Source organism: Aotus nancymaae, unplaced genomic scaffold (genome assembly GCF_030222135.1).
Source record: "Aotus nancymaae isolate 86718 unplaced genomic scaffold, 86718_ANA_hifiasm-v0.15.2.pri h1tg000072l, whole genome shotgun sequence".
In the NCBI taxonomy this organism is placed as follows: Eukaryota; Metazoa; Chordata; class Mammalia; order Primates; family Aotidae; genus Aotus; species Aotus nancymaae.
Genome location: NW_026988487.1, coordinates 10,439,962 through 10,462,843, shown reverse-complemented (window position 1 = coordinate 10,462,843; position 22,882 = coordinate 10,439,962). Strand labels below are relative to the sequence as shown.

Below are 22,882 nucleotides of genomic sequence, written 5' to 3'. Positions count from 1 at the left end.
AAACAGCCAAGTCATGGCTGCCTGGGGGCTTTCCTGATGAAAATGGCTCCTTTGCTTCTAACCTCAGAGCTGGGGGTCTTAAATATTTTAGTGTTAATCTGACAGCAAAAGCATAAGCCCATGTGTCACCTTCCCTCAGGGAGGGTGGGAAGAGGTAGAACAGCCAGTCTCTCCCTGCACCGAGGCCACCAATACAATGCAATTATATGTGCTCTCTTCCGGGCACCCCGACGAGGCTTCAACAAGAAAGATGAGAGCGTGGTCAAGTTCACCCCAGCTTTGGGTCTCACCCCACTCTTCCTGGACACATCAATACTACAGTCTCCCAAACCACAAAGATGAGAATTCAGCATCTGCCAGAGCGGGGGAATCTTATCTCAACCCCCCATCACCGAACATCCTCTAGGTCAGGCAGATGAAATCATAAATTTATAATACAACATTACTTCAATTTTCCTCTTCATTTACTGCTGTGCAGCCCAGCTCTGCTCGAATGGTTCACAGCCCCAGCCACACGGGGGAAATTGGCTGGCTGCATATCAATAGCACATTACAGCAGACCCGTGCAGACGCTCCATCAAGCCACATTACGGCGGGATGACCCAGCCACCACTTCCATTAGCAGCTGGGCCCGTCCCACACTGGCCACTGCACAATTTATTTGCTCCAATACTCTGGATGCCTGATCAATCCCACAGTAATTATCTCTTGTCACTAAAGTCAAAAAAAAAAAAAACAAAAAACACCAAGGCTTCTGCTGGGGTGACCACCTCTTGTGGATCAGCTTTCCATTGTAGAAGCAAGATACAGAAATCGACAATAGAATTTGGATTTGCCAGTGAGCTCATTTCGAGGCCCCATTTCGAGGATGCTAAGAAGGTTCTCAAAACTGTGGTTCTGGTTCTAGATCTTTGCTACAACACTAGAGATGTTTCCCTTCTAGATGGGTCCATGACTCATCCTCTCCTGGGCTCTGTTGCTCAGCTACTTAGAGTCATGGAAAACAGCTCCCACCGGGCCCCAGACATGAAAGAGACAACAGACAGGGCTGTTTATCCAGGGAACTGCCAGAGTGTGACACATTTGCTGTGTGATGTTTAGAGCACTGCCTGGGGCACCGCATCGGCTCCGTGAGGTCTGCAAACAGACTAAACACCAAATGCCAAGAGTCCTTCCTGGCAAGGATGTGAAGGGCAAAGTCTACAAAGATGCTTCGCCCCACAATCACACTGAGTTGCACGGGCTTCTCCAGACCTGTGCTGTCCAATTTAAATTATATTTAATTAAAAGTATCTAAAATGAAAGCTTCAGTTCCTCAGTCGCAAAAGCCACAACTCAAGCGCTCAGCAGGTCCCGTGCACAGGTGGCTAGTGGCTACCACAGCGGCCAGTGCAGACAGGAAGTTCTATTGGACCGCTCTGCTCTAGAGGGACAATTAAGAGCTGAATTCTGGGTTTCCTCTGTCCACCAGGAAGTGGCTAAACAAAGGAACACTTCCTGGAGAATAACCTAAACAGGTATTTTTGGGAAAGCCAGATCCCAGTTGACATTGAGTCTAGATGTGTGGTTTTAAGTTCCAGCCAATCTCCAATCTTTTGATCTGTTAGTGAACGCCAGCAGATTATAGCTTCCTAGTCCCTGTTCTCAATGATCCTTTATTTATTTTTTGCCTGCATTACAGAGGGGCTTAATGTCAGGGAACACTGATTCAGGATTTCACAGCGGCTTCTCAGTACAACTCTGCCTCAGAATGCTTTTGGCTAACATGCTTTAGCTGATCATCAGTGTCTCTCCATTTCTGGGCCTGCCAGGGGGAAGCTTTTCTTTAAGGGCTCAGCAATGCGCTATTTCTCTAACACACCTATCAGCATGTTAAATAAACAGCATGTGCCCAATGAGACCAAGAGAGTTAAAGGCAGTGGGATTATGTGGTTGAGGGCAGAGAAGGCTCACAGAAATCAAATACATCAACAATCATCATGTGTTTGCTTTTTTTTGTTGTTATTGAGTCAAAGTTTCGCTCTTGTTGCCCAGGCTAGAATAGAATGTCATGGTGCGATCTTGGCTCACTACAATCTCTGCCTCCTGGGTTCAAGCGTTTCTCCTGCCTCAGCCTCCCAAGCAGCTGGGATTACAGGCATGCACCACCACACCCAGCTAACTTTGTATTTTTAGTAGAGATGGGATTTCTCCATGTTGGTCAGGCTGGTCTCGAACTCCTGACCTCAGGTGATCTGCCCGCCTTGGCCTCCCATAGTGCTAGGATTACAGGCATGAGCCACCAAGCCCGGCCATGTGTTTGCTTTTATTAAGTTCACCTTCATTAAGAAAAATGAAAGAGATTCTATCACATTGAGTTGGATAACTGTCGGCATCTCTTGGTGCTGTGAGGCAGTGTCACAAAGTCTGAGGGGCTGCAAAAGACCTTTTCTGTTTTTTTTTGTTTGTTTTTGAGACGGAGTCTTGCTCTGTCACCCAGGCTGGAGTGTAGTGGCAGGATCTTGGCTTACTGCAACCTCTGCCTCCTAGGTTCAAGAGATTCTCCTGCCTCAGCCTCCTCAGTAGCTCGGACGACAGGTGTGTGCCACCATGCCTGGCTAATTTTTGTATTTTTAGTAGAGATCGGATTTCACTATGTTGGCCAGGTTGGTCTCAAACTCCTGACCTCAGGTGATCTGCCCACCTCAGCCTCCCAAAGTGCTGGGATTATAGGCATGAGCCACTGCGCTGGCCTGCAAAAGATGTTTTCTAAGGGTCTCAGGTGACTCTGTTTTGTCTGGCTCAAAGGCGGGAGACCTGGCCTAAGGATAACCCCTCCTCTTCTCTTTTAAGGAGTTCCCATCCAGTCAACTATTCTGTGATTCTGTCAAGTGTTATAAAACCTAAAACCAAAATAGGTGTAGGTCTTCCCCAAGGAGGTCTGCAGCCATATCAACAGAGATCAAGACAGAATAACTGTGCAACTATACGCTTATCAGCCTCCCAGAGTATGGAGAAAATCGTAAAGGACATTTAAAGATTAGTTCCGCAGTGTCCAAGTCATCTACAGACCAGAGTGCTGGTTGTCTCAGACCCGTCACTACAATGTCAGCTCCCTGAAATCAGAGATTTTGTTTTCTGCTGCATTTTCAGCACCTAGAACAGTGCCTGGCACTTAGTAGGTACTCATTTAATATATATGTGTTGAATGAATGAATTTTAATGCTTTAATGGTTTATAGTCTTGCTACTAAAAAAATCCCTAGAAGGGCTATTTATTTTTCTACTCTTTCAATAATAAAGTTTAAATCACTGAAACCTCATTTAATTCCATTGATTAGTTAACTTGAAGAAAATGTTTTTCTGCATGAGTCAAGTTCATCAGCCAAATTGCTGTTGGTGAGGATGGCAGTGCTTCCAGGACTAACATGCAGGCATAGAGCTCAGTGGACTTGGCGACCCATGTGAGTGATGGGGTCATGTGAGGCTATCCTATCAAAAGATTCAACTCTGCCTAATGCCACACACTACCACTTTAGAGGGAAGAAGCAAGAAGAAAGAGAGACAGTCTTTGATGACAGAGTCAAGGGCTTCCATCATAGCACAGCAAGTGGCAGTCTCCTTGCTTAGAGAGTCCATAGACCCAGGGTGATGAGCTGTGCCAGTGGGCAGAATGGAGGGCAGTCCAGGGAGTTCCTGGTGGGTGCATTACAGAAGGTTCACAAGGAGGCTCTGTGCTGGCTGGGGAGGCAACCGGACTCCCAGGGTATGAGACTGGGAGCTCACTCACGTGATACTGTATCTGATTCATCCCTTCTGCCTGGACCTCCGGCTGAGGGACACATTTTGGGATCCCTTAGGAGACCCTGCTCAGTGCATATGGATGGCCTCACCACAGTCACTGGGAAATTCAGGAGGGCCCAGGGTTGATGAGGCCTGGAATCCAGCAAACAGGTCTTTGTCAGAAGGTGGCTATTCAAGAATAATCCAAACTCCTTGGGCTGGGAGTCCACAAGGAGGAAGAGGCTGTAGCTGCCACAGTGCAGGTCGCATCTGTGGGTCTAGCTAGGTTCTCAGCCACGATGGTAACTCCAAGTGGTAGGGCTTTCTAGTGCCTTGTTAATAACAACTCCCAGCTTGCGAACATACCATGAGACCTTGTTGATTTGAAGACACACATCTTCTCCACACTTTAACTTCTCTGAAAGGGGGATCTATCTTGCAGCCAATGTGATAAGAAAGCATTATGCAGTTTAACAGCATATTTTTTCTTTCTGAAGAATACATAAACATCCATCTTACTAGCCATGGCATCTCAGATTAGACTAAATACAGCACTTCCCAGAAAAGATACAGTTTCATTTATCCTCCAACAACCCCATGAAGTAAGATTATTACCCCATGGGTGGGATAAAGAACAGAGAGGCTAACCCATTTGCCCCACGTCACACAGCTGATAGGGTGAAGAGTCCAGGTCTGCTGATTCCAAAGTCCCACGCTCTTGCCTCTGGACCACACAGCCTCCCTTGGTGGCGGCCTGCTCTGGCTAGGGCTGACCCCATCCATTCCATCCAAAGGGTTCTCTACTTGGTTAGAAGAGGACTAGTGCCTCTGTGACCTGGGGGTGATAGGGCCTGGGGTTAGGCACAACCACAGCTACAGCAGGCAAAAGGCAAAGGCCTTCAGCAGCAAGGTGGGGCTTGGGAGGTTATAACTCAAGAACGATAGGCTCTTAACTGCAATATCTTTCCTTAAAGGCTCCTTCTTGACTGTGGCTTGGGGAATTCATAACTTCAAGTGTGAGTAGATGGTGGAAGAGCTGGGCAGATGAATAAGCTCCTGGCAGGCATCATACCTCCATCCCCCAGTGAGCAGGCGCCCTTCAGATGGTGTCTAGACAAGCACAGGGACCTGTCCTGTCTCCTACCACCTCAGGAGGTGCCCTCAGGAAGAGGCCACTTGGGTCTGCCTACCAGCTGTAGGCAAAGCCAACTCTGGAGCCCCTCAGCCTGCCTCTCCCCACCTTCTCACATACACGTGGCCAGGCCAGTTGGCTCTCAAGGTCCCACAGTAGGGTCCTCAAGTTGCAAGGCTGTTTCTTCTGAATGGAAGGCCCCTGGCTTACTCATCCTTCTCATCTCTGCTGAAATGCCACTTCCCTGATTCCTCAGACTGGCTTCCACGCCCCATGACGTGCTCTCCAACCACCCCCAGACTCCATGATGATCACTAGGCATCTGTGCAATTCGCTGTTATGTGTGGGGCTCTCTGTATAAACCACGAGCTCACTGAGGGCAGGAACCACATCTCCTTGTGAAGCACGGTGTCCCAAGGCTAGTCCCGGGCCGGGCACGCAGCAGGTGCTCTTGACCCATGCCTCCTGCCCCGGCTCCCCACCTGGGTTCTCATGATAAAACATTAGGCACCCTTCTGTTCAGGGATCCAAGCTTGCATGATTATGAAGATGTGGGCCTGAGCCTTTGTCTAAGTCTGGGAGGCTGAGCACACTTTGCTCTCTGTCAACCGACAGGAGCTGAGCTGGCTCCGCTCCACACCTCTGCTTCTCCCAGATGAAAACCAGTTCCTTCTTCCTAGCATGGAAAGGGTACCAAGTTAGATTCAGAAAGGTGGGAAATTTCCTGAAGAGCTGGATCCTAAAGGTCTTCCATTTTATACCGTAGGGCCTTTGAGCTCATTTCAAATTCAAGACTCTAAAACCCAGTAGGCGGTGATAATAGGCTCAACTCTTTCTTAATTTTTATTTTGCTTTTTTTCTTTTTTTAAAGTGACAGGGTCTCACCATGTTGCTCTGAAGTGACTTAAACAGCAGCAAATCTGAAAACATAGAAAGGGCTTATCAAACAATATAGAAGTGGGACTCTTAGACAAACCAAATGAAAACTCAAACTCCTAGGCAAGGGCAATCCTCCTGCCTCGGCCGCCCAAAGTGCTAGGATTACAGGCATGAGCCACCGTGCCTGGCCCCCAACTCTTTCTTATTTTATATTTTTTCAGAAACAGGTCTCACTATGCTGCCCCGGCTGTAGTGCAGTGGGTCCTCACAGGCATGATCCCACTATAATCAGCATGGAGTTTTATGCCGCTTCATTTTCATCCTGGTCCTGTTTACCCCTCCTTAGGCAATGATGTTCTGCCACTCCCAGGAGGTCACCATACTGATGCCAAATTTAGTGGGGATACCCAACCTGCACAGCCCAGAGTTCCTGGGCTCAAGCTTTCCTCCTGCATCAGCCTCCTGAGTAGCTGGGGCCACAGGTGTGTGCCACCACACCCCACTAATGTTTATTATTACTATTATATATTTTTTTGAGACGGAATCTCACTCTGTCGCCCAGGCTGCAGTGCAGTGCCGCGATCTTGGTTCACTGCAAACTCTGCCTCCCGGGTTGAAGCAATTCTCCTGCCTCAGCCTCCCAAGCGTCTGGGATTATGGGAATGCGCTGTAGCACCCAGCTGATTTTTGTATTTTTAGTAGAGATGGGGTTTCAACCATGTTGCCTGGGCTGATCTTGAACTCCTGACCAAAGTGCTGGGATTACAGGTGTGAGCCACCATACCCAGCCTAATATTTATTATTTTTTGTAGAGATGGGATCTCTCTATGTGGCCTAGGCTGGCTCATAAACTCCTGGCCTCAAGGGATCCTCCTGCTTCAGTCTCCTGAGTCACTGGGATTACAGGCTAAGTTGGGGCACCACTGCAACCAGCTCAACTCTCCATCTTTCAGGTTTGATTTCACCATTTAAAACTACCTACTTGAAGTTTCTTTTGATACAAAGCATAAAGACCAAGTAAAAATTATTTGTTAAAGGAAGACTTAAGTAATTATCTTGTAGTCAACCAGGAAATAATTATCACTGATTTTTAAAATCACACTCTTAAATATAGATATATTTAGTTTAGACTCTACCTTTTTCTATCAACTGGTACATTCCCATGTACCATACTGTTTTAGTTACTGTAGCTTTGTGTTACATTCTGACAGTTGGTCTTTTCTCATTTATCTTTTTAAAGACATTTTCTCATTTATTCTCACTTGTTTCTTCTTCCATGGGTAAGTTTTAGAAACATCTGGCCAATTTTTAAAAATTACAATAGGATTTTACTTTAAACTCTGTTAAGCCTACAAAATTCATTTGAGAATTAACATCATGGCCATTTTTAATATTCTCCTGGCATCTTTTTCTATTTCATAAAGTTCCCAAAAATAGCTTTACCTGCCTTTGTTATTTCCTCAGACAAGTAGATACAATTCTTTGTCAGACCACAAAAAAGTTTTATAAATTTAAAATTAAGCCAGAAGTGATTTAAACAGCAGCAAATCTGAAAATACAGAAAGGGCTTATCAAACAATATAGAAGTGGGACTCTTAGCCAAACCAAATGAAAACCCATTAACACTAGACAGCTCATGTGCCTGAATGGAATTTTACCATTAACTACCATTTATCCAATTTAATTAGTATTTTCCTGACACACAATAACTTGGACTAAAATACTGTTCTCTTGCCTTTAAATTTCTAATTATTGTTGCGACCTACACCATTACGCATCTCCACTGCTTTCTCCATCTTTCATGCCATTTAAGCAGTAAGATTTTCAATTATCTACGCAGGACGGACAGAGATACCTTTAAGGAAAGGGGCATAATATGCAACTCAATTTCTCTAAAAGCCAGGAGAAATCATTTTTAGTCAGAACAAACACACTTTGTCTTTCATCATTTTTTTTTTTTTTGCAAATAAAGAGTAAAACAGGCTATTTAAAACATCCATTTAAATGCAAATTTTGATATCCCAAGAGAAAAATGTTAATCATTTAAATAGACAGGATTATCGCCCACCCTTACCACCTTACCACTTCCCTCCTCTCCCAAGTTTTACAAAATGTAGCCTTAGCTCACACAAGTTAAGCCAGCCAGGAGTCCTTACATCTTAAGAAGTCCCACTCAGACAAGAGGGCTGAGGCAGAGAGAGGGGGACTTTTCCTCCTTTTGAAGAAAGAGAGATAATAGTATAACATATCCTATAAGCCAAGCACGGGGCAAGACTATAAATATACACATGCGTGCGCACACACATAATCATCACAACTGTCTTGGAAGGGAAACAGAGGCTTAGACAGGTGAAGCAATTTGCCCCACTGATAGATGGCCCAACTGAGAGTAGAGACCTCCATAGCCCTCCCAGTCCACGGTGACCTGTGGTCCTGTCCAGACTCACCTAGCATCCCCATGCCAAGCATGAACGCATCCATGGTGTAAGGCAGTCCCCGGGCCCGGCCTCTTGTCCCAGGTGGGAACATGACTTCTTTCGGCTGAGCTTTCTTACATTCTACCTGTTAAACAGAAAGTCGAACAAATGAGATGCAAATGAATTCCACGTAAATGTCAAATGCAGAACCGATCTGGTTACGAGCTAAGTTATTTTTAGCCTTGCTCCTTACCCACTGTAAAAATAGCCGTGCCGAGTAAATGGCCTGCAAAATAAATACTTAAGAAAACACACCACTTGTGCAAATCCTGCTTCGGAAAAAACTACAAAGATGAAATTGGGTTCTGGAGGGGCGGCAAGGACGTAAGCTGAAGATACACACACAGTGAAGCTCAGGCTGACTTGTGTGCAGAAAGCATGACAGATAAGGAGGCAGACAATGGCTATTGGGTACATCTGTGAATAATAACAATAACAGCAATAATAATAATCCCTCAGGATTTTTCAGCCCTTTACACGTTTACAAATGCTCCTGACGTTCTTTCAAACCAGTGACTCTTCATGCCAGGGCATCTGATTCTAACTCTTATTAAAGAGACGGACCACTTAGCCTTTGCTGCAGTTCATAGATGAGAAAACAGAGAATCAAAAGTCTTGTGTTGGCCGGGCAGGGGGGATCATGTCTGCAATCTCAGCACTTTGGAAGGTGGAGGCAGGTGAATCAGTTTGAGCCCAGGAGTTCGAGACCAGCCTGGCGGACATGGTGAAACCCGTCTCTACTAAAAAACTACAAAAAACTAGGCGGTGCGGTGGTGCACACCTATAGTCCCAGCTACCTGGGAGGCTGAGGTAGGGGGATCACCTGAGCCTGGGAGGTCAAGGCTGCAGTGAGCCATGATCACACCACTGCACTCCAGCCTAGGTGACACAGCGAGATCCTGTTTAAAAGAAAACAAAATTCTGTGTAACATGCTGAATGAATGCCCTTCCCAACAGGTGCAGACCTACAAACCAGATCTTTAGAATTTCTAGGTCAGCAATGCCACATTTCCACAAAACCTATACCACCACCACACTCCTGAGGGAAGTAATAAGATTAAATACTGATTCTGTTCATCTGGATTACTAGTTTCTCATTTTGCAGCTACATTTTCAAGTGCTTGCTAATCTCCCCTTTCCGTTTCCCTTCTGACTCTAAAATTTCTTCATGCTAATCTGCTTGTATACTCAGAGGTCACTTATTTAATAACCTGAACTATGCAAAATATAAACCTCAGGGAATAAGTAAAACTGCGGTCGGTGGAAGCTCCTTCACTGTTTTACCAGAGCGCCTTAGGTCTGCGCTTATTAGCACTTATTTGCTTTTTGTTTACAGAGAAATTCAACAAGCATTGTTAGTTAGTAATCAATCCCACCGCTCAGGAAGATGGGATGTTGCAGAGGAAGGCACGGATGCTTTTAACAGTCAAAAGAAACGGCATGACAGCCTGATAGTGATGGAGAAAGGACAAGAATCAGGTATCTTATTTAAAGAGCAGTCTGGGCCATATGGTATAGAAGCAAAAACTCTACATAGTTCAACAGCTGCTGAGGTATCACTGTAACACAGAAAATTACAGTTGTTCACAGTGTGCCTGAGATATCAAGAAAAAAAATTGTGTGCAAGATACATTGTTTAAAAAGGGACTTCTAGGCTGGATGCAGTGGCTCAGCTCATGCTTGTAATTCCAGCACTTTGGGAGGCTGAGGCAGGCAGATTGCTTGAGCCCAGGAGTTCGAGAGCAGCCTGGCCATCATGGCAAAACTCTGTCACTACTAAAAATGCAAAAAAATTAGCCAGGCATGGTGGCACGCTCCTGTAATCTCAGCTACTTGGGAAACTGAGGCAGGAGAATGGCTTGAACCCAGGAGGCGGAGGTTGTAGTGAGCTGAGATCGTGCCACTGCACTCTAGCCTGGATGACAGAGCAAGACTCTGTCTCAAAAAATAAATAAAATAAAAATAAAAAGGGACCTGAATGGGTTATCCATTTTGGAGATACTCTCATCCCAAACACTTCAATCCAAAAATATTTTCGTGCTCAAGGTTAGGCAGATGCTTTAATGGCCTAGGATATAAGTCCCCTTTCTTCAAAGACAACAGATAACAGGTATTACTCTTGCTCTTTCAAGAATGATAACCATAAATGCCTTAAAAATGGACAAAATGGTTCAACATTCATGGCTAATACGCTTAATACAAAGAGTTCTAGAGATTAAAAGAGACGAGCATCCCGAAAGAGACATGGGTAAAAGACATGAGTAGACAATTCACAGACGGCTAATGAAGAACACATTTCCCAAGATGAAGCGTATTTTTTGCCCACAGATTGACAGTGATGAAAGCATTGTTTGATGTAGGAGTTTCTAAGGGTATGGTGAGGAGGGGTGGAAATTGGCATGTATTTTTCTGGAGGGCAACCCGACACTATATCAAAAGCCATAAATTTATACATACACCTAGTAATCTTACCTCTAGGAATTTGCCCTAAAGGAATTAGAATTTTTCTATAAAAGGAAACACCTGAAATATTGAAGAATAGGGAATTGGCCGAGTTTGGTTTATTCACACTGATTGAACGCTACGCAGCTATGAAAAAGTGTGTTGATAATAATTACGCACTGGTACTGGGAAACACCCGGTCCCAGGCAAAGCAGGACGACTGGTCACTCTAACTGCAAGAAGGAAAAAAGCGAAGGACACTGACTTTTTGAAAAATAAGCAAGTGTGTATATCACATAGGGAAAAATGCTGAAAAGACATATTAAAGTCTTAGAATGACTTTGTTTTTTAATTTTCATCATGCATTTTGCTATTTATTTTCCCAGCTTTCTGCTAAGAAACAGGGAGCAGGTTTTCTTTTCTTTCCTTCCCTTTTCTTTTTTTTTTTTTGAGACAGAGTTTTGCTCTTGTTGCCCAGGCTGGAGTGCAATGGGGCAATCTTGGCTCACTGCAACCTCCGCCTCCTGGGTTCAGGTGATTCTCCTGACTCAGCCTCCTGAGTAGCTGGGATTACAGGCATGCGCCACCATGCCCAGCTAATTTTTTTGTATTTTTAGTAGAGATGGGGTTTCTCCATGTTAGTCAGCCTGGTCTCAAACTCCCGACCTCAGGTAATCTGCCCACCTCAGCCTCCCAAAGTGCTGAGAATACAGGCTTGAGCTGCTGTGTCCAGCCAGGAGCAAGTTTTCATAAGATAATGCAATAGACTGTCACTGATAGGGCTATTAGAATATTGTATTTGCAAGTAGTGGGGGGGAAAGGTGATTAAAAACAACAAACTCATCCAAATTGGGTCTTTTAGGTTTGTCTCCTAAGCCCAGTGGTGAAATCTGGCTTCAAGAACTCCAGAGGAGCAGACTGAGAAATTTCATTTGCATGAACCTGCCCTGAGCCTGGGAAGATGGGCGTGTCTCCCACAGGCAGACAGATAATTACCCAAAGCCAACACCAGCAAGGGGAATAATACCGCTAACCAGCTCACTTCCTAATAGCCCTATCGGTGACAATCTACTGCATTGTCTTATGAAAACCTGCTGCCTGTTCCTAGGCAACCTGATCAACGGAAATCTCAGGTTTATACAATTTTCATTTAGGGAACATAAAGGTTAACTGACTGTAATGGGAGTGTTTTAAACAAACCCACCTACTCTTCTTCTCACTGAACAGGGCTGACAGCTCCGTTTAATTCTGCTCTGTCTTTGCTGGCGGTGTTTTGGGCAGTGACGATTGTTTGAGTGTCAACCACCTGCTGGGTTAATGGTGAGTGTTCCCCAAGGCCAGGGGCCATGGCACACACACTTTCTGGGGGACCCTGGCCTGTCCTGGGCATCTGAAGACAGGGAACGCAGCAGTTAACAGTTAACAGCAGGGAACCTGGCCAGCCTGCCCTGAAGGCCTCTTGAAAGACTTCTCAGGACCAGGAAGCCTGTCCAACTCCCCTCTACACCCTCCCCAACCCCTGAGACTCAGTCACTTAATTCAATGATTCTGATGAGCAGGAACTCAACGTGGCAGGCAAGTGCTAGGCTTTGGGGACCCGAAGATAAATAAGAAAAGTCCCTACCTCTCCGAGAGCTCTCATTGTATTGAAAAACAAGAGGCTCTGACTGTCTTGTTCTCCTAAGATTAATGCAAGAACTCACACATCAATCTGCCCCTCGCCGCTTCTGCGCTTGTCAGCCTCCCGAGCCTCTTGAGTTGGCCCTCACTGGGCCACCTTCCCCTACTGTCCTCCCCTAGGCCCTGTGCAAGCCAGAGAGCTTGGCATGAACAACCCAGGTTGTAGTCAGAACCCAAATGGGAGAAACTGGTCTGTCTTCTTGGTTCTAGTCACGTACTTAGGCTATCTGGCTACACGGTCTGTTCCAGGTATCTACTACTGAGCCACAAACTGTCCCCAAACTTAGTGGCTTTGAGCAACAATTCAATCATCCTTCCTCAGGGTTCCGTGGGGTGACTGGCTCAGCTGGGCTCTTGCTGGTGGTCGCATGGTGCTGGGGTCAGATGGCGGCTGGGGATGAAGCCAGAGGAGGCCTCAACGAGGCTGGAGGCCCAAGATGCTTCCTTGCTCACATGGCAGGCCGCCACACTGGTTCGGCCGGGTCTGCCGACGGGGTGTCCACCATGGCTCTCCATGATGCCTGGTCTTGTCACAATATGGCGGCTGAGTCCCAAGAGGAAGTGTCCCAAGCACAAGCATTCCAAGAGACTCAGGTGGAAGCTGCAAGGCTTCTTCTAACCTAGCGTGGGGACTCACAGTGTTCCTTCCCACACATTCTACTGGTGACACTGGGCCAGCCTCGAGTCTGCATGGGAGGGGGCTCTAGGGATGATCTTTGGAGACCAAGAGGTCAGTGAAGGGCAGGGAGCTGGCAGGGCAGCAGGAGGCATTCCTCACACTCTGGCTCTTGGCTGGCTGGGTCCTTGGAGCAGTGGGCCCCTAGGGCTGCTCTCACCACAGGGCAGAGGGTGGGGCACAAGGGCTCCCTTCCCACTGCTGCCCCAGAGGGGCCTGCCTGGCTCCCCACGATCCTCTAAAACAAAACAAGTATGGTGCTGATGGGACCAGGGCTCTTGCTGCAGCATTTTGGCCCCACTTCCTAAGACCTTCCCTTGAGGAAGGGCCCCTCCCAGTCTCAGTCCTTGAGTCTCCTGCATCCATGGCTGCCCACAGTGGCTGCTACTGCTACTGTTTCAAATAGCAACTGACCAGAGCAGTCTATTCAAGGGGCAAGAGATGCAGTGAGATGCTCCATCTGACTGAGCCCTTGTAAGAAGCCTCAGAGGCCACTGATGACCCCCTGTTCACACCAGAAAGAACCAGGTCTCCGTTTTCAATGTGCAGAGCTGGCAATGCCACAAAAGCACTCTCAACACCAGGGATGTGCCAGCGCCCCCAACAAAGTCGATGGGATTTGTTTTGAAAGTTTCTTCTCCCAATATGCTGCTTTGTTCAACAAACTAGCTTTAAAAGAGAGGGTGCGGCTTCCTCACAGTCTCCATGGTAATGGGTTCAGAATAATGACCTAGGAGCCCCCTTTAACCCCTGGACGCCTAGGGCAACAGCGCGTTCCTTTAGAGAACTAAACAAAGGCCTGAGGGCAGCACAGTCCCTGCGTCACTAACACTCGTCACCAACACTCTCCTCCTTGTTCCCCACTGGGTTGGGCGCCTCCTCCCATCAGCATCCACAGCAACTCAGCAAGGAGATTTGCTGTTTCTTTTTTTCTTTTTCTTTTTTCTTTTTTTTTTTTTTTGAGATGGAGTTTTGCTCTTGTTGCCCAGGCTGGAGTGCAATGGTGTGATCTCAGCTCACTGCAACCTCCGCCTCCTGGGTTCAAGCGATTCTCCTGCTTCAGCCTCCCAAGAAGCTAGAATTACAGGCATGTGCCACCACACCCAGTTAAGTTTTTGTATTTTTAGTAGAGACGGGGTTTCTCCACGTTGGTCAGGCTGGTCTCGAACTCCCAACTTCAGGTGATCCACCCGCCTCGGCCTCCCAAAGTGCTGGGATTACAGGCTTGAGCCACCACGCCCAGCCTTGAAGGTTTGCTGTTTCTAACTCCTTACTTAGGAATCATTTCAAATTTATAGAAAAGTTGCAAGGACAGTATCCTTTACATTTTGTTACTTTTGCCTTATCATTAGCACACACTCCTGAGCCCTTATATCTATATGTAGAAATTTTATTTCCATTTGAGAGTAAGTTGCATACAGGATGGTATGCATTTCCTAAAGAAGAGGGCATTTTCTTATGTAGTCACAGCACAGTTATCAGTCTCAGGACGTTTAGTGAATACAATACTTTACCTTCCATATGCTTGTTTTGTCAGCGGACCCGATAAGGTCCTTTATAGCTCTACATCCATCTACGGAGCAGGAAACTGAGGCTCAGACTCAGACACCTACCCTGTGGCGCAGACCAGTATCTGCATGCAGGGCTGGGATGTTAATCCCGACCTGCCTATAGTCACAGACCAAGCCAGGAGAGGGGGTGCCATGGCCCTGTGTTTCGCCCTTTCCCTAGCAGGGAATGCTTATAGCCCGGAGATGCTGAAGCTTCTGCAAGAATGGCTTCCCTGCAGCTACTATGAGTAGCCATCCCTACCCAATGGATCCCAAGCCCTTGCAAAGGTAAGCTCACTGCCCTGGTGCCTTTGGGGATGGTCGCTGCCAGTCTGAGGAATACGCCAAGCTTTGGGAAGTGAGAAGGCTTTTGTTTTTCCCTGGTCTCTGTACAAAAGAACCCAGTCAGCATGTGGCCTTGGTGCCCAGGGGGAAATCCAAGCCCTGGACCTGTGGCCTTGATGTGCCGTCCAGGACAAGGAAAGCCTATTTGGCCTGAAGAGGCCAGTGTTTGCAGCTTTAGTTCTCACTCCAAACAGGTCGTGTCTGAGGCAGTTTAGCCCTCCAGAGGGAGAGACCTATTTCAGTGGATAAAATTCTTCAATGCTGACAGAAAAGGAAGAGGACAGATGGAGGAGAGGGCTCAGGAGGACATCCTGCAGCCTCTAGGGTGGGTTCCTGTCCTTCTGTGGCTCTTCCTAATAGACACAGAGGCCTGACCTGGTCTTGCCTCTGATCAGCTTGACCTCTTTCCCAGCCAGGTTCTGATGGGTTCCACCAGAAAACAGAAACACTGTTTCTCCGAAGCTCCACGCTGACCACCAGGCCTGGAGCCCTGCCCAGGGAGATGGTGAAGAGGAGCGGAGAGGCTACTCAAGTCTCAAGTGTCTTGTCTAGAGCCTGACAGCTACACAGATCTTGCAACTGAGGCAGGAGGGGGTGAGCCCCACCTCCAGAGACCACATGTCCTAGACACTGCTCTCTTGCCCGCCCCCCCCGACAATCACAAGCCTTTCTGGAGACCCCACAGAAAGCAGGACACTCTGTAAGGCTCTTGCAGATTCATAACCAGGATTTGGGGAGACCTACCCTCAAGAAACTTACAAAGCAAGGAAGATAAACACAAAGCCAGCCCTTGATCGAGTCCAACTCTCTTACTGGGTACCTGCACGGCACCCGGCCCTGAGTCCACCTCACGAGCAGGACCCACTACAGAGCGAACAGGGCTCACGGCAAAATGACCACGAAGGGCCCTTCGTCCAACAATTACTAGGATTTGCAAGACAGCAACAAAGAGCAGAGCATTAGACCAGCAGGGGGGCCCTTCTGAGGGCAGGGCCAGGCGGAACAGAGCATTAGACCAGCAGGGGGGCCCTTCTGAGGGCAGGGCCAGGTGGAGCAGAGCATTAGACCAGCAGCGGGGCCCTTCTGAGGGCAGGGACAGGCGACGCCTCAGGTCGCACACCCAGGAAGCTGGCACTGCTGAGAGAGAGCTCTTGAATGAGTTGGAGAAAGAAGCTATGATGGAACAAGGTGGGGCGGGGTGGAACTCGCTGAGGGGAGGCGGAGTGGCCGGGGGAGGGAAACGCAGGGACTTTGGCTCTCCTCCTGCAGCTCCCTCTTGAGATGGGCGTGCCAGCATCACTCCCTGTGACCTTCAGACAGCCAGGTCACCTCTACTCAGTTCTAACATCTGCTCCAGGGTTTCAATTCCATCCAGCTGCTCTTCTTGCCCAGGGTCAGAGGAAGGATGAATTCCTGACTAGCGTGAGTATGTGGCCGGGTGAGGGCAAGGCCTTAAGAAGCCATTTGGTGGTGGGGAGGCGGGGAATTGGTGAGGCAGCAATTGCACCCCTGGAAATCCTGGCAGCTACGCTGGGAAGCCCTGGCCCTTGAATCAGGCAGGGGAAGAATCCCTAACTGCCCTGCAGTCCTTTTCCCTCACTGGTGCAGGCCCTTTTGCCCTCTGCAAACTCAGGTAGTCATATGGTTTGGATATTCTTCTCCACCCAAATCTCATGTTGAAACGTACTCCCCGGTGTTGGAGGCGGGGCCTGGTGGGAAGTGTCTGGATCATGGGGGTGGATCCCTTATGAATGGCTTGGGCCGCCTGCCTGGTGATGAGTGAGCTCTTACTCAGAGTTGTCGGTAAGTGTGTGGCACCACCCGCACTCTCTCTCTTGCTTGCACCTGCTTTCACCATGTGACGTGCCTGCTCCTACTTTGCCTTCCGCCACGAGTAAAAGCTCCCTGAGGCCTCCCCAGAAGCCCAGTGATGTTGGCACCATGCCTGTATAACCTGCCGAACTGTAAGCCAACTAAACCTCTTTTTAAAATAAATGACCCAGTCTCAGGTATTTCTTTATAGCAATGCAAGAATGGCCTCACACAGAGAAGCTTCCCCGCTGGTCACTGGGGATACTGTAAAGTGAGTGGAAGAGACCCTCTCCCTCCCTTCCCCAGACATCATCATCGGGCACCGTCCTTGTGGACAGGGACCAGCGTGTGGTCAAGCACCAGGGGACATACTTGTACATGATAACTTCTCTTGTTCTATTGCAAAAAGGTCCTTGTGGATGTGGGACCCTCACGTGCAGTCTACAGAGGAAGGGGCTACTGTGCAAATGGAAATGGAGCTGCCAGCTTCGGTAGGGAAGGCAGGCAGCAGGAATGTCTACCTTCAAGGGCACATGCATGTTTATAAATGGCCCAGACCTGTTTGCAAAAGGCATTAAGAGACCTGTTGGATTTATAATCTTGACTCAGCAGGGTTACTCTGGGGAGGAAGGCACACACTGTACTGAGTGCTATCCATATGCCAGGCACAGCCACAACATTCTCATGCGTGTGTAATGTTCATATATTACATAACATATACACAGAACGGCATGATATAAAGCACAGCGCCTGTCACACCGAAGTCCTCAGAGAATGTCCATGGTTGTCAACTCCCTCACTGGATAGAGCCTCATTTCCTCCGTGTGATGGCCTTACCAGGCTCATAGTTACAGCAGAAAAGGACACAGAGGCTCTGAGGAATGACTTCCCCATGGATGGTTGCAAAGCACAGCCAGAATTCCATTGTGGACCCCCAGCTTCAAAACCCCTGCTCCCTCCTCTGGGTCTCTGGCTGCCAGCTCTCATGCGCACAGCCCTTCCCCACGCCCTCCACCCAACCCTCAAAGCCTGTTTGGGTCTAATTCACAAAGCCATTCCCGATTCTAGCTTCCACAAGTGATCTCCTCACCACTTCCAGAATTAATTGCATCCACTGTTTCCTCTGCTCAGTGTTTTATTACAATCAGTGATGGTAAAGTGAAATAGGTCATAAACCAAAAATAAACATGAAGCACCTACTATTTACCAAGCAGGGGCTGGGTGTGGACACGGAAATGAATGTGGCTGAGATATGGCGCTTCCCTCAGAGATCCTCAGAATCTGGGCAATGGGTAGAGAGGAGCTGGTCCCCAGTATCACCTGAGATGCACCCCAATAACTGCAGCCCCCGACTCCACCCAGATCTGAGAGTAGGGGCCTAGTCTGTCATATGGCAGTCTAGCCTAGGGCTAAGGCTTTGGGCTTTAAATCTCCGATCCACTTGCTGGCTCTCTGAGCCGAGACCAGCTGACTAACTTCTTTGCACCTCAATTTTCTCATCTCTAAAACAGTGACAGAAGAGCCTACTCCATAGGACTCTCGGAGCTAATCCTATAAAGTGCTTGCACTGGATAAAGTTGGCTGAGTCACACCTTGCCCTCTCCACATGGAGCCTAGGTGAGTGCCTTTGAAGGTGATGAAGTCAGTTCACATCTGTGTTCACTTAAATCCCAGACCGGGGAGTGAAGAGGAAGAGAGAAAGCGCAGCCTCCCCAGCACAGCAGACTCTTAGCACACAGTCACTGCCTTTCTCCTTAGCCCTCCCCGCACCTGCCGGCCAGGTAGGTCTCATCTCCCTGCTTTCGTCAGCAGGATGTGCAAAGAGAGCTTCCCAGGCCACACTATTTGGGGAAAAAGCTGATGGTGGCAGCAGCAGCTGTCCTCCTTTTCACTTCTGGGAAGCTGCAAGGGCATTTCAAAGTGGAAAGAAACCTCAGCCTCCAGCAGGTGCTCAGGTTCCGCCCCAAGGCTGGAGGAGTGCTTACCCCAGGGCACGGTGGGCTGGGCCAGAGGCCCTGTACAGGGCCTAACTTCATTCATTTAAAAGAGGGAGAAAACAAAATGAAAGGTAGGGCTTGAGCCTGCTTTTCTCAGCAGAGCAGCTGAAAGAGGAGGGCAAAGGAAGAACCAGGGACAGAACTCCCAGGCCCTAGGGAAACTAGAGTGAAACTAGCAGAGAAACTGGCAAGGGTCCAGGCAAAAGACACGCTGCTCTGGGCTTGGTGTCTGCAGCTGCACAAGGGCGCAGACTGTTCATGCCCTGCCTTTTCTGCTCGTGGAAGAGGCAGAAGAGAAGGGGGAGCAGTCCCTTCTAGTGGTCTCCATGCTCCCCTCTCATGACCCTGTGCCCTGGGGGAGGTTTAGGGGAACAATGGCGGCAGCACGTTCACAAAAGCCCAGAGGCGCTGGGTGACAAGACACTGAGGAGACAGACCACTGCCCTCCCTGGCCCTGTCTACACTGACATCGTCAGAGGACAGATGAAGGGCAAGCGAACCACTCAGGCAACTGGGAGGCCACTCCCTGCAGGCCAAATTACTTCTGCCTAAAGAGCAACATTTACCACCAAACCATCCGGCCTCCCCCGACACACTAATCACTCTGCTGTCATTAACACAGCCTGTACACAAACAGCATGTGCATGCGCTTGCGTGTGCGCTGCGTGGGGGGCAGGATCTCTCCCTCTCCCACGTAAACACCAGATTCATTTATTAAATGCCTCTCTGGCATTTCCTTTTTTGCCTTCATCCTGCTTGTTTAATATTGCATTTGACATTCTCATTTTATAAATGGCAACAGAAGCAGAATGGATGGCTAAAATTAGCTTACGAGTGAGAATGATGCTACAAATAGGATCGTGAATACAGAAGCCTAGTTAATTCCACCCACATTCCCCACCCCCCTCCCCACACACAAATACACCCACCACTTTTGGGCTGGTTCCCGACTGAGCTGTCTTCAGGGCTGAGGAGGAGCAGCTGGGGCAGGGGGGTGAGCCCAATCACTGGGCCCCCTGCCAGGTGGCAGGGTCCAGAAGCTAACCTTAGCCTGGGGCTGGCCTCCATGGATGGGCTGGTCATAGCACTGCAGCCCGAGACCAAGAGGACAGCTCAGGACTCTCATCCCTTCTTATCCTCCTGCCCGTCCCTCCCCAGAATCCCCTGTTCTGAGTCCATCCCCCAGGTATGCCTTGGGCTGAAGGGTAGCAGGCCTGAGACTTCACTAGACTTTGCTCTTAGAAGTGGACTTTTTTAGAGCCTTGCTAAAAGATGAGTCAGGTGAAGGGGACTCAGCTTTTCCAGGACCTAGAAAATCACATCTCTGGGCTCCTCCTGCTTTGGGAGGTGCACCACCTCCTCTCCTAGGACTGTCCCCAGAAGTGCTGAGAGTGCCCACCTCATAATCTCTATCCCTGTCCCGTACACTCAGGACCCAGTCCTGCCCAGGTCCTGCACGCTTGCATTTTATTGCCTTAAAATCTGCTGAGGACCTCCTTACCTGCTCACTCCATATCTGCTCAGTGAAATAATTCTAAGAATGATGGCGATGACGACAGTGGTGAAAAGATCTGTCACTCCGATAGAGCACGCTATGGCCTGGCTCTGTTCCAAACCCCTTACAAGTCTTAAGTCACAGCACTCTCCCAGGTAGGCACTACCAACTACCACAACCTGTTTTACAGAAAGGAGGGCCACAGACCAAAAACACTGAAGTAACTTGCCCAGGGCCACAAAGCTAGGAAGTGGGAGGTTTCTGGGGACTGAGGACTTGAGGCACCTTCTAACAGGAAGGCCTTCCTGGTTGACAGCAGCCTGCTCTGACCATTGTGTCACTCCCCACCTGGGGGCTCCCCATAAGAATGAAGGCACTGATACTCTCCACGGGCTGCTATCCCTAAACCCCGTGCCTGTTTGGGGCAGCCCCTTTCTACTCTGCCCCTTATAATGTGTGCTCAATAGTGAAATTGGCTGACCATTTGACTAAATGCCTTTCGTTGTACCCCTATAGACAAGGGGCACCCTGACTGGGCCTGCTCCGGGCTAGATTAGTTCAGTCCAGGAGTCAACAAACTGTGGCCAGCAGGCCAAACCCAGCTGCCATGGGTTTTTGTAAATAAGCTGTATTTGAACACAGCCATGCCCCTTCATTTGCATATTGCCTGGACTGTGTTTGACCTACAATGGCAGGGCTGAGTAGATGTGACAGAGACTCTCTGGCCCTTTATAGAAAATTTGCTGGCCCCTGGCTTAGGCCCAATGGGGGAAACTTGAAGTTACCAAGGGCTGATTCCTTCAAGGCTACCTAATTACATACCCTCCAACAGAAGAGGCCGAGGCCTCCCACGGCGAGGTATCAAATCAGGGCTTTATATAAGCTGCAAAAGGCAGCCATCCTCAACCTTCTGATTCCCCAAGGAGGAAACCGGTGCTGACAGGTAGGGCACTCGCCTGTGGTCACAGAATCACCAACGGTGGACCTGGGATTCAGGCTCAGGTTCCAAAGCTCTCTTGGTGCCTCTAAGTGACCCAGCAGGTCCCAACTTGGGGACAATGACACGTGCACCTCACTCAGGAGAATGGAGCCCTTTCCAACAGGTGCGTGCCTCACGTGTCTTCTGCAAGCAACTCTCCAGGGCCTGCACTCAGAGGGGAGGGGCAGTCCCTGGCACTGGGAGCTTCCTCTGGGAGATCTTCGGAAATCTGGTCTGTTTGACCACAGAGGGAGTATGGAGTGGAGCCAACAGCACCAGACTAGGAGTCCAGGTGTCAGGCCCGGCTTGACCCCATTTGGCCTGACTCCATGCTCCCTTCATTCCCAAGTCCCTTCCTTCTGATGATGGCTGGGCAATTTATAACCCACAATGCCCACATTATCTGTCATTAGCGGTGGCCCCTGCCTGGTGCTTCTCAGACTTCAATGTGCACACCAATCACTGGGGATTTGTCAGCATGCAGATTCTGACTTGGTAGGTCTACGGTGGGACCTGGGACTCTGCATTCCTGACCAGCTCCTAGGAGCTGCCAAGGCTACTGGACCACGTGTTGATTACCAGCATCCAGACCTCTCATTCCAAGACAAGGGACCACCAAAGTAGCTGTATCCATGAGTTACTCAGTAAATTTTTATAAATCTCGTCACCTTAAAGGAGTAAGAAAAAGGACTATTTAAAGCAGGGGTGTAGCTGGGGGGTCACACCTGTAATCCCAGGACTTTGGGAGGCAGAGGCAGTCGCTCGAGACCAGGAGTTCTAGACCACCTGGCCAACATGGCAAAATCCTGTCTCTACTAAAAATACAAAAAAAATTAGCTGGTAGCTGGGTGTGATGGTGCACACCTGTAATCCCACCTACCTGGGAGGCTGAGGCATGAGAATCGCTTGAAGGAGGTTGCGGTGAGCCAAGATCATGCCCCCCTGCACTCCAGCCTGGGTGACAGAACAAGACCCTGTCTTCAAAAAAAGAAAAGCAGGGGGGTGTCCAAGGGCCACATTGAAAGAACTGTCTTCAGCCGCATATAAAATACACTAACCCTAAAGACAGCTGATGAGCTTAAAAAAAAATCTCATAATGTTCTAAGAAAGTTTATGAATTTGCATTGGGCTGCATTCAAAGCCATCCTGGGCTGCATATGGTCCATGGGTCGTGGGCTGGACAAGCTTGATTTAAAATAATCCTGCAGTAGTATTGCATGAAACAAATAAAAACTCTTTGATATTCACCCATCGTATAAATCCATATTTTTCAAATATTAGGTTTGCCTAAATGGGTAGCAAGGTATAATGAGAAGAACAGAGAGCTTGGAGCCAGAACGACACAGGTTCAAATCTCAGCTCTGCTCCTTAGAACTGTCCCACCATGGAAGCTCCACTGCTGCTGAACTGTAGTGAACCCCTTTGCAAAATGAGATGAGGACCCCTGCTCAGGATATTGTGAAGACAAAAGGAGACGGCGCACACGTAAAGCATGGTCCCAGCGCCTCTAAGTGCGGATTCCTTCCTGTTGAATCAGGTGGGAGGAAAGGTTCTACCCAAGATGCCCTTGTCCCAGGCACCTTTCAGACTACCCAAGCTCTCACCCAACGAGGGTGGTAATGCCTCCCCAACATCCTTTCAAGCTGGAGGCTGCACT

The 22,882-nt window shown here is 48.6% G+C and overlaps 1 protein-coding gene across 11 annotated transcripts in view; it reads right to left on the bottom strand.

Moving 5' to 3' along the window:
* Window positions 1-22,882, bottom strand: part of MSI2 (musashi RNA binding protein 2) — a 431,644-nt gene that overhangs the window by 61,774 nt on the left and 346,988 nt on the right. For all 11 annotated transcript variants that reach the window (XM_021672790.2, XM_021672793.2, XM_021672791.2 and 8 more), the window contains exon 9: window positions 8,220-8,334. In XM_021672790.2, the coding sequence (XP_021528465.1) occupies window positions 8,220-8,334 (115 nt within the window). The remainder of the gene's footprint in view (window positions 1-8,219; window positions 8,335-22,882) is intronic.